At 39.2% G+C, this 12,316-nt stretch overlaps 1 protein-coding gene across 1 annotated transcript in view; it reads right to left on the bottom strand.

Annotated features, from left to right (window-relative positions):
* Positions 1 to 12,316, bottom strand: part of LOC144336905 (uncharacterized) — a 47,928-nt gene that overhangs the window by 17,253 nt on the left and 18,359 nt on the right. The window contains exons 2-3 of the mRNA XM_077978615.1: positions 11,874 to 12,000; positions 10,889 to 10,984 (exon numbers count right to left, since the gene is read on the bottom strand). Of these exons, the coding sequence (XP_077834741.1) occupies positions 10,889 to 10,984; positions 11,874 to 12,000 (223 nt within the window). The remainder of the gene's footprint in view (positions 1 to 10,888; positions 10,985 to 11,873; positions 12,001 to 12,316) is intronic.

Here is a 12,316-nt window from a genome sequence, read left to right as displayed (position 1 = left end):
GGCTGAGTAAGCATTAGGCTGTAAACCTAAAGACAGAGATTAAAGTTCTCTTTTTACCAGCTCCGAGGTGATTTTCATGTTGAATTGCAAATTCAAGGGAGCAGTTAATTTCTGCCGGGGCTTCTCCCGCCTTTTTTCCCTGCGGCGGGAGAAGTAGATTAAAGCCAGTGGTTAGAGTATTTAGCTGTTAACTAAAATTTTATGGGTTTGAGTCCCATTAATCCAGTAAGGGCTTAGCTTAATTAAAGTAATTGATTTGCATTCATTTGATGTGGAATAGAATCTGCAGTCCTTATATATTTCAGAAATTAAGCGTGGTTTAACTTACTGAGGGCTTTGAAGGTCCTTGGTCTTACTTCACCTAAATTTCTAGAGGATGACTAGGGTTAGTGGAGAAATTGTTAAGAGGAGGGTGGTGAGGATAATGAGTGGGGGGATGAGGAGTATGGGTTTTGTATTTTCGAATTGTCATTTTATTTTTGTATTGTTGGATGTAGGGAATATTGTTATGCAGGTGGTATAAATTAGGCGTATATAAAAGTATAAGTTGAGTAGGGTTATGGTAATTATAATGGAGGGGATGATGAAGTTATTGCTTTTTGTAAGTTCTTGAATGGTAATTCATTTGGGTAGGAAACAGATTAGTGGGGGTAAGCCTCCCATGGATAGGAGGGTGGTTGATATTAATGGTATTAGTCAGGTTAGTTTGTTTCAAGTGCAGGATAGTATAAGAGTTGTGGTATTTGAGTTTAGGTTGAGAGTTAGGAATGCCGTAGTTGTCATAATAGTGTATATGGTTAGGTAATAGATTGTGATATTTGGGTTGTAGGTTAGTGTTATTATTCAGCCTGTGTGAGTAATTGAAGAATATGCCATGATTTTGCGTAGTTGTGTTTGGTTAAGGCCTCCTCAGCTGCCTATTATAACAGATAGAGTAGAGAGGGTCAGGAGAATATCTGTATTGGTTGAAGAATGTATTTGGTATATAATTGAGATGGGAGCTAGTTTTTGTCATGTGAGGAGGAGCAGGCCAGAAATTAAAGATGTCCCTTGGGTGACTTCTGGGATTCAAAAGTGGAAGGGGGCTATTCCTAATTTTATGGCTAGGGCTGTTGTGATGGCTAGAGATGAAAGTTGGTTGATGTTGTCTGTTGTGGTTCAGCATCTGGAGAGTAGGTTGTTGGAGATAATTGCTATTATGAGGATTATAGATGCGGTGGATTGTATTAGGAAATATTTAATAGCGGCTTCTGTAGAACGGGGGTTTGTTTTTTTGATTAGAATTGGGATGAAAGCTAGTATATTTATTTCTAGGCCTGCTCAGGCGAGGAATCAGTGTGAGCTTAGCGTTGTAATGAGAGTGCCTGTGATTATGGTGAGGTAGACAATAAGTTGGGCTAGTGGGTTAATTAGTACGGGAAGGGTATAACCAACATTTTCGGGGTATGGGCCCAATAGCTTATTTAGCTGACCTTACTTAGGATGGAGTGTGGTAGGTAGCATGGAGAAATTTGGGTTCTCAGGGGTAGGTTTGATACCTATAATCCTAGAAATAAGAGGATTAGGGCCTCTATCATTTACTTTATCAAAGTAACTCTTTTGTCAGACATATTTCTAGGTTTGCGGAGGAATACTGGAGATTGCAACAGGTGTTGAGATATAGCATATGAGAAGAGCGAGTGTAAGTGGGAGGAAATTTTTTCATAGTAAGTGTGTAAGTTGATCATGGCGGAATCGAGGATATGCCGTTCGGATTCATAAAAATAATGAGGTTAGAAGAAGTGTTTTGGTGGTAAAGCACGTTGTAAATAGTTCTGGGGAATTAATAGAGTATAATGTGCCTACGAAGATTGTGGTTATTAGGGCATTTATTATAATGATATTTATGTACTCAGCCATGAAGAACAGGGTGAATGGGCCTGCGGCATATTCAATGTTAAAGCCTGAGACTAGTTCCGATTTGCCTTCTATGAGGTCGAAAGGAGCTCGGTTTGTTTCAGCTAATGTGGAGGTGAATCATTTTATGGCTAGGGGTCATGATGGTAGGAGGAGTCAGAGGTGTTCTTGTGTTGTGATAAGTATGAGAAGATTAAATGAGCCGCTTATTAGTAAGACTGATAAGAGAATAATATCAAGAGTGACTTCATATGAGATTGTTTGGGCGACAGCTCATAGTGCTCCGATTAGTGCATAGTTTGAGTTTGATGCCCATCCTGATCATAAAATGGAGTAGACAGTTAGACTAGATGTGGCTAGAATAAATAAAAGTCCTAGATTGAAGTTAATTAGTGGATGGGGTATGGGAAGGGGAGTTCATAGGAGAAGAGCAATGGAAAAGGCCAAGGCTGGTGCGGTAATGTAGAGAATGTTACCGTTTTAAGGGTTTTAAGGGTTCTTCCGTGAATAGTTTTATGGCGTCAGCGAAAGGTTGTAGCAACCCGTAGGGGCCAATGGTGTTTGGTCCTTTGCGTAGTTGTATGTGGCCCAGTAATTTTCGTTCAATGAGTGTGAGGAATGCTATGGCGGCCATTACGGATATAATAAGGAGTAGGAGATTTGTTGTTGACATGGTGTTAAGAAGAGGAGTTGAACCTCTGATTGTAAAGTTTTAAGTTTTATGCAATTGCCGGGCTCTGCCATCTTAACAAACCCTGTTTTTGGGTTGGGTTGGTGTTATTTTGTTAGATTGAGATTAGGTCATCTATGGAATGAGGGCACTTTATGAAGTGGGCCTTATTTCTCTTGTCCTTTAATACAGGGAGAAATATAGAATAGATAGAAACCAACCTGGATTACTCCGGTCTGAACTCAGATCACGTAGGACTTTAATCGTTGAACAAACGAACCCTTGATAGCTGCTGTACCATTAGGATGTCCTGATCCAACATCGAGGTCGTAAACCCTATTGTCGATATGGACTCTGGAATAGGATTGTGCTGTTATCCCTAGGGTAACTTGTTCCGTTGGTCAAGTCATTGGGTCAATTACAGGTGCTGGTTCGCTTTGGCTTGTGTAGTCTTAGCGTAGGCTGTTCGGAGGTTTAGTTATGCTCCGAGGTCACCCCAACCAAAATTTTTAATGCAGGTGTGGTGGTGTAAGGGTCCGTGGATTTGTATAGTTTTGATTGCATTAATAAATTAAAGCTCCATAGGGTCTTCTCGTCTTATTGTTTCATGTCCGCCTCTTCACGGATAGGTCAATTTCACTGGTTGAAAGTAAGAGACAGTTGAACCCTCGTGATGCCATTCATGTGAGTCCCCATTTAAGGAACAAGTGATTATGCTACCTTTGCACGGTCAGGGTACCACGGCCGTTGAGTATGTGTCACCGGGCAGGCAGTGCCTCTAATACTGGTAATGCTAGAGGTGATGTTTTTGGTAAACAGGCGGGGTTAAGTTTGCTGAGTTCCTTTTACTTTTTTTAACCTTTCCTTAAAGCATGCCTGTGTCGGGTTAACAGTGTGAGTAATACTGACTTGTTTCTGTTTGTTAGTGTTAGGCTGTTAAGCATCGGTGAAGTTTTTCGGTCTGATTTAGGCTTATGCGGTGGAGAAAATGTTCATGTTACTTATATTAGCATTGTTGCTTCTATGAAATGATAGATTAATCCAATGTGGAATAAGGAGTTTAGTGGTGTGTTTGGAATTTTTATATAATTGATGTGGAGCTTGAACGCTTTCTTAATTGATGGCTGCTTTTGGGCCAACTATGGAGGTCAGATTTTTTACTCTCTATACAAGGTTTTTTCCTGATGTCTGAAGAGCTGTCCCTCTTTAGACTAACAATTAAGTTTACAGGGGGATTGGGTAGTTCTACAGGTAAACTTAAGGTTGAACTAAAATTCTATCTTGGATAACCAGCTATCACCAGGCTTGGTAGGCTTGTCACCTCTACCCATAAATCTTTTGTTGTTCTAACTATTGAAGTTTAGGGCTAAGCATAGTGGGGTCTCTAATCCCAGTTTGAGTCTTAGCTATTGTGTGTTCAGAAATTTTAAAGCCACTTTTGTAGTTTATTTTACATCAGCTAAGGTTTTACAATTTAGATGGAGTTTAGCTTTATTTGACTAGATCTAAAACACCCTTTATGCCGGTTTTTATTAGCTTGGGTTAATCGTATGGCCGCGGTGGCTGGCACGAAATTGACCAACCCTAGATTGTAGCATAGCTTAGTTAAACTTTCATTTATTGCTAAAGGTTTGTCACTGCTGTCTCCCGTGGGGGTGTGGCTGAGCAAAGTGTCTTGAGCTGCATTGTGCGTGCTTGATACTTACTCCATATGATCGTAGTGATTTCTCGGGTGTCTTCACTGGGGCAGGGATGCTTGCATGTGTAATCTTGCTAAGAGCTAATAGAAACGCCAGGACCAAACCTATTTGCTCATGGGGTGTGCAAGTCCGTCTAGACATTTTCAGTGTCTTGCTTTAGGTGAATTAAGCTACATAAGCACGGAGAGAAGTATAGTTGTGAGGTGCTGTCTTTCGGGTTGTGACAATGAGGGCCCATATTTAGTAGTGAACAAGTGCATGAGAGCAAGGAAGTAGGAAAGAGAAGGAGTGGGATGAAGTTAAGAGGGGTAAAGTGAAGTAATTTTGTGTTAGTTGAGGAAATGGCAGTTGAAGTTGTGCACACCTAAAAGATGAAAACGCGATCTCTGGCTAGGTGTGTGAAAGCTTTTGTTTTTGGGGTTTGGCAAGAGTAAATTTTTGGAGAAGAAGTCAGAGATGGGGGTGGGGGGGGGTTGTTGATAGTTTCCTGCGTTATTTGCAGTGTGATTGAAAATGGATTACATGGTAATTATTGGTATGTCCTACAAGCATGAATTAAATAACACCTTGTAAAACTTATGTGGGGCTAGGATATTGAACGTAGGTGCGATTAATAATGGCATGGACTAGGAATCAAAGACAGGTTCTGCAGGACGTGTTGTGGCGGGACCAGCTTTCTGCGATGGGGTCGCGTGCAGACCAGAGATAAAAGATACCAAATGCATGGAGAGCTCCCGTGACTGGTTAATAGGGTGATAGACCCGTGATCCATCGAGATGTCTTATTTAAGGGGAACGTGTGGGCGATCTTAGTTATATGGCCCTGAGGTAAAGAACCAGATGCCGGCCGGGCGCGGTGGCTCAAGCCTGTAATCCCAGCACTTTGGGAGGCCGAGGCGGGCGGATCACAAGGTCAGGAGATCGAGACCAAAGTGAAACCCCGTCTCTACTAAAAATACAAAAAATTAGCCGGGCGCGGTGGCGGGCGCCTGTAGTCCCAGCTACTCAGGAGGCTGAGGCAGGAGAATGGCGGGAACCCGGGAGGCGGAGCTTGCAGTGAGCCGAGATCGCGCCACTGCACTCCAGCCTGGGCAACAGCGTGAGACTCCGTCTCAAAAAAAAAAAAAAAAAAAAAAAAAGAACCAGATGCCGGATACAGTTCATTATAGCTACCCCCACGATTTATGGGCCCGGAGCGAGGAGAGTAGCACTCTTGTGCGGGATATTGATTTCATGGAGGATGGTGAACAAGGGACACCTAAGTGAGGGGGGTATCCGTGGTGAGGAGGATTAATTTAACTTGGATGTTAAATTAAATCTCACCACTCCCATTCAGCATAGTATTAGAAGTTCTCATGAGGGCAATCAGGCAAGAAAAAGAAATAATGGGTATTCAAATAGGAAAAGAGGAAGCCAAATTCTCTCTGTTTGCAAATGACATGATTGTATATTTAGAAAACCCCATTGTCTCAGCCCAAAATCTCTTTAAGCTGATAAGCAACTTCAGCAAACTCTCAGGATATAAAATCAATGTGCAAAAATCACAAGCATTCCTATACACCAATAATAGAGAGAGAGACAAATCATGACTGAGCTCCCATTCACAATTGCTACAAAGAGAATAAAATACCTAGAAATACAACTACCAAGGGATGTGAAGGACCTCTTCAGGGACAACTACAAACCACTGCTCAAGAAAGTAAGAGAGGACACAAACAAATGGAAGACCATTCCATGCTCATGGATAGGAAGAACTGATGTCGTGAAAATGGCCATACTGCCCAAAGTGATTTCTAGATTCAATGCTATCCCCATCAAGCTACCACTAACTTTCTTCACAGATTTTGAAAAAACTGAATTTAATATGGAACCAGAAAAAAAGCTCATATAGCCAAGACAATCCTAAGCAAAAAGAACAAAGCTGGAGGCATCATGCTACCTGACTTCAAACTATATTACAAGGCTACAGTAACCAAAACAGTATGGTACTGGTATCAAAACAGATATACAGATCAATGCAACAGAACAGAGGCCTCAGAAATAACATCACACATCTACAACCATCTGATCTTTGACAAACCTGAAAAAAACAAGCAATGGGGAAAGAATTCCCTATTTAATAAATCGTGTTGAAAAAACTGGCTAGCCATATTCAGAAACCTGAAACTGGACCCCTTCCTTATACCTTATAGAAAAATTAACTCAAGATGGATTACAGACTTAAATGTAACACCTCAAACCATAAAAACCCTAAAAGAAAACCTAGACAACGCCATTCAGGACACAGGCATGGGCAAAGACTTCATAACTAAAACACCAAAAGCAATGGCAACAAAAGCCAAATTGACAAATGGGACCTAATTAAACTAAAGAGCTTCTGCACAGCAAAAGAAACTATCAGATTGAACAGGCAACCTACAGAATGGGAGAAAAATTTTCCAATATATCCATCTGACAAAGGGCTAATATCCAGGATCTATAAAGAACTTAAACAAATTTACAAGAAAAAAAAAAAATCAAAAAGTGGGCAAAGGATATGAACAGATACTTCTCAAAAAAAGATATTTATGTGGCCAACAAACATGAAAAAAAGCTCATCATCACGGGTCATTAGAGAAATGCAAATGAAAACCACAATGAGATACCATTTCATCCCAGTTAGAATGGTGATCACTAAAATGTCAGGAAATAACAGATGCTCGAGAAGATGTGGAGAAGTACGAATGCTTTTACACTGTTGGTTGGAGTGTAAATTAGTTCGGCGATTGTGGAAGACAATGTGGCAATTCCTCAAGGATCCAGAACTAGAAATACCATTTGACTTAGCAATTCTATTACTGGGTACCCAAAAAATTATAAATCATTCTACTATAAAGACACATGCACACATACATTTATTGCAGCACTATTCACAATAGCAAAGATTTGGAACCCACCCAAATGCCCATTAGTAATAGACTGGATAAAGAAAATGTGGCACATACACACCACGTAACAGTATGCAGCCATAAAAAAGGATGAGTTCATGTCCTTTGCAGAGACATGGATAAAGCTGGAAACCATCATTCTCAGCAAACTAACACAAGAACAGAAAACCAAACACAGCATGTTCTCACTCATAAGTGGGAGTTGAACAACGACAACACAGGGACACAGGAAGGGGAACATCACACACCGGGGCCTGTGGTGGAGTGGGAGGCTAGTGGATGAATAACATTAGGAAAAATACCTAATGTAGATAACAGGTTGATAGGTACAGCAAACCACCAGAGCACGTGCATACCTATGTAACAAACCTGTACGCTCTGCACATGTACCCCAGAATTTAAAGTATAATTTAAAAAAAATCAAAACAGAATATTAATAAGGAAACAGACTACTTAAAGGTGGTATAAAACAAATATTTCTGACAGAGGTATAGAGAGCACTCCTCAACATCAGGATACACACCCTTCTCAATAGCTCATACAACATATTTCTTGATAGACCACCTCTTAGGCCAAAAAAGAAGTCTTACCAAATTTTTTAAAACAAATTTTATGAATTATTTTATATGACTAAACTCAAATGCAAGTATACAACAATAATAGACAGAAACTGGAAAAAAAAAAAAAAACGTGAGGCATGGTGGCTCACGTCTGTTATCCCAGCACTTTGGGAGGCCGAGGCAGGTGGATCACGAGGTCAGGAGATCAAGACCATTCTGACCAACACAGTGAAACCCTGTCTCTACTAAAATGTGAAAAACTAGCCAGGCTTGGTGGCACACATCTGTAGTCCCAGCTACTCAGGAGGCTGAGGCAAAGGAATCGGTTGAACCCAGGAGGCAGAGGTTGCAGTGAGCCGAGATCGTGCCACTGCACTCCAGCCTGGAGATAGAGCAAGACTCCGTCTCAAAAAAAAAAAAAAAAACCATATATATATATACACACACATAGGAATTTAACAAAACACTCGAGCACGCTCTTATGTAAAGGTTGTAATAGTTAATATTGTAAAGATGTTCATCCTGGTCAATCCTGGTCAATGTAATCTACAAATTTAATGAAATGTTTTTCAAATTTCTCATTGTATTTTTGAAGAAACAGAAACAGCAACCCCAAAAGTATATCGAACCCCAAAGGCAAAAGAGTTCCCATCAATCTTAAAATAATAATAATAATAATAAAGGAATGCTGCAGGCATTAAAGTTCCTGATTTCAAAAGACATTACAAAGCTACAGAATTAAAACAATCTGGTATAAGGATGAAAATTAAACTAATGAAATAGAATGCAACCCATATATATATACTTTAACATGTATGGTCATATGAGGAGTCATTTACATAGCAATAATTATTACTGTAAGCTAACAGGTAAAGGCAATGCAAATTTCCGTCACCAAATCATTCAGTAAATACAATTTGAAATATAAAAATACTGGAATATCACTCAGTTTTCAAAAAGCAGAAAACAGTCTACCAATTATAAAGATAAATCTTGATAACGTTATGCAAAATGAAATGTCAGCCACAAAAAGACAAAGATTGTAAGAGATAGATAGAAAGCATTTACACTCTTAGAAGCAGATAAAAAGAAAAAGGTGCCCTATTTGCTTAACCCCCAACAGCAAGTAAGTTTGTCAGTCATCCATGACAAAAATGTGTTAATGAGAGAATCAGGCATCATGGTTAGTATCTGTAATGACAGCTACATGGTACAGTAAGGTTGGAGAATTGCTTCAGGCCAAAATATTACGACCAACCTGGGTTATGCAGTGAGACCCCATCTCGGAAATAAGTGCCTTTAAGAGAGCTTTGAGATCCAGGGAGGGAATTGTGAAACTTTGCTGAGCCCAAGATTGAGGAGCACCCTTTTCAGAAGGCAAGCTTTCATTTAGGTGGCAAACTACAGGACCCCTGCTCTTGACTACAGACCAGAAAATGTCCCACCCAACTCCATCCCACTGAGAATTTTGTACTTACTCTGTAAGCATCCCAAACTTCTCCCAGCCACAGTCTGTGAGAGGTCTTGGTCTTCCAGAAGCCTGGAGAGATACCCATTTAGAGCCAAGCTGGCAGGCCTGCAGACCTTGGTCCCAATAACAGTTCCATGACTCAGTTCCAGCTTCCTAAGCCACAGTTCATCGCCAGTTCTGCCTATGTAGAAACCCACAGTGACCTCAGAAATCCTCTCTGGTACTCAGTACAAGCCATACTAATCCACATCCTAATATAAAGCCCACCATATGCAGACCTGACTGCAGAAACCTGCCCTAGCATCTATCCTACTGAGCAAAGTCCTGAAGGATATTTACTGTGTCCAAAAGTAAAATGGGAATTACAACTACCCAAGTCCTTTATGATAAGCTGACCCTAGTGCAGAGCCAGCAGCTTTGTGACCAAGCTACAACCCCGCTCTACTACAAACCCAGAGGGCATTCTATCACCCTGGGGGCCCAAGAAAGGAAGATTTTTACCCTCTGAAACCAGTTTATCAAAACTTTGAGGTGTTTGCTCCTTCAAATTGAGACACCAAGCAAAAGTATATTGTGCCCATCGTCAAAGCTTCTATTTTAACACAGCACTTGATGTATGTGGAAGAAAAATTAGTCAAAAAATTTTTAAAGTCATTGAAATTGAAGACAAGTAAAACATTGCTGCTTGTAGATCATGCAATGCTCTCTATAATAAAACCATAAATAGTACATTAAAACCTTTTAAAACTAACAAATACACTCAGTAAATTAGCAAAATATAAAATTAACATACAAGTTATGATTCCATACACTTAAACTATCTGATAAAATAGAGGAAGAAAACAATCTTATTTAAAATAGCACTAAAATAATAAATATCTGAGGACAAATTTAACCGAGGAACTGAAAAACTTTTCAAGTGAAAGATTTATCAATGAAAAATAAGAAAACACAAATAAATTTAAATACATTTTCTCTATCGATTCAAAGAATAAACGCTAAAACACTATATTATCCAAAGTGATCTCTAGATTCAATACACTTTCTATCAATATTCCAGTGTTTTTTTTTCACAGTAATGAAAAATACAATCATAAAATTTACATGAAACTACAAGAAACTGTGAATAGCTAAAGCAATCTTGAAGAAAAAGAAAAAAGCAGAAGGACACCATACTTTATAATTTCAAACTATATTTCAAGACTATAATAAAAACCGGATGAAATGTGCAGAAAAATGAACAAAAAACACCCAATAATACAGAAATCACTACTCTCACACATTTCAGAGATGATGGAAAAAGAGAACTTAAAAGATAGTCTAACGTGGAGTGTCTTAAAATTATGCAAACATCTGTGTGTCCACAAAAACAAAAACGAAAACACTCAGATTGCACACTCTCTTGTATGCCATGAACAGTACTTTGGCTGTCACTGTAAACTTGAAGGAAGATTACTGAAGGGAAAGAAGAATTCTTTGATATTTTAAAAGCAAAAGAGAGAAGATGCCCCTGTGTGAGAGAAAATTTAAAAATAAAAATAAAAATTAGGCTTTCCAGAAACTATTTCTTTTGGAACACTGCTTCCCATATCACTTTAGGGACTTGCTTTCTTCTTGACTTTGGACCTGTCATCCACGTTGTCTGTTGTATTCACTCTCACCTACCTGGGGGTTCTTCCGCCATCTCATGTCTCTTCATATTCCAGGGCTCTTTTCCTTGCTCCAGAAAAATGATCAGGTCTGGCTTAGGGACAGCAATACCTGTTTTATTAAAAATAAGTAACATGCCTCTTGCTCATATTCTCCAATTAACAACTTAATAATGTGCTCAGTAAAGAGGATTTAACACAATGTTCTAATACATTTATCCCAAAATACTAAATTACAACAGAAATTTCTAAATATTTAGAAAATACTCTAATTTTGTGGGTTCTTACTTTTATCACCTGGTACTACTGAATTAAAAATTGGTGGTGGTAATTAGATTTTAAAGTGTGAGCAATAATATTTTATGCCAGTAAAATTTTGAAATTACCATTAATCTAAAGTGAAGGACAGAGAGGAGCTCAAGAATGTGGTGAGTTCAGGTCAAGATGAAACATCTTGAAATTTTTTTCTCTATGGAAAACTCCCTGTGATTTTCTTGAAAACAGAAATCTGAAGCATAAATTACCAAAAAGAAATTATACAAAAGAGCAATGCTGTTGGGAGTCGAAAGCCTGAGGGCTGTGACCAACTCAGCATTCCACTGGACTTGAATGAATCAAACGGCAAATTGTTTATCATGAATGCAGAATGTGGGCAAACTTGCTTCTGCTCATGCAGCCAGAAGGTACACTGAGGACAGTCACTCCCTGGTGCCATGCTCCTTGAGGTTAACTACTGGAACATCTGGAGAGTACTGTTCAAAGAATACAGTCACTAAGTCAAGCAGCTGACCACAACCTCCCCCTTCTCCCTATCTCCTTTACTCAATAAATATGAAGAGCTATAGAAGTTCACGGCCCTTGTTCACTAGAAGCAAGGAGTCCCCTGGTGCCGTCTTTGTCTTTATTCCTGCATTCAACCTCCTTTGTTCAGGCCAATAAAGTCCGCAGCAAAATGAAACCTATAGCGTATACTAGGAATTGCGTATTAAAGTTATTCTCACCCAGGAAGACCAGGTTTCTGTAGTTCTCTAACATCACATTCCTATATAAATTCCGCTGTGCAGTGTCCAGGCATTGCCACTCCTCCACAGAGAATTCTATGGCCACATCCCGAAATGTCAATGATCCCTGGAAAACACACACAAACACATTTATTTACCAAGTGGTCATGGGCATAATTTTTACTTTGACTCAACGTAAAATGGAGAGAGTAAACAGAGCTGGTTCTGACTTCTAAGAGTGACTGAAATAATTCAATAAAATAGTTTTCAACTAGAAATATTCTCTAATGTATTCTCTAACTCTGAGAAAACAAAGTGTTATAAGATCCATAACACCAGTGTATATATAGTATTTTTCTGGATAATAAAGTATAAAATTGAGGGCATAAACACTAACATGTACAATTTTGAGTGCTACATTTACATCATACAGAATTAATCGT

This window comes from Macaca mulatta, chromosome 19 (assembly GCF_049350105.2).
Source record: "Macaca mulatta isolate MMU2019108-1 chromosome 19, T2T-MMU8v2.0, whole genome shotgun sequence".
In the NCBI taxonomy this organism is placed as follows: Eukaryota; Metazoa; Chordata; class Mammalia; order Primates; family Cercopithecidae; genus Macaca; species Macaca mulatta.
The sequence above is the reverse complement of the archived record's forward strand: the minus strand, read 5'-3'. Positions and strand labels throughout refer to the sequence as shown.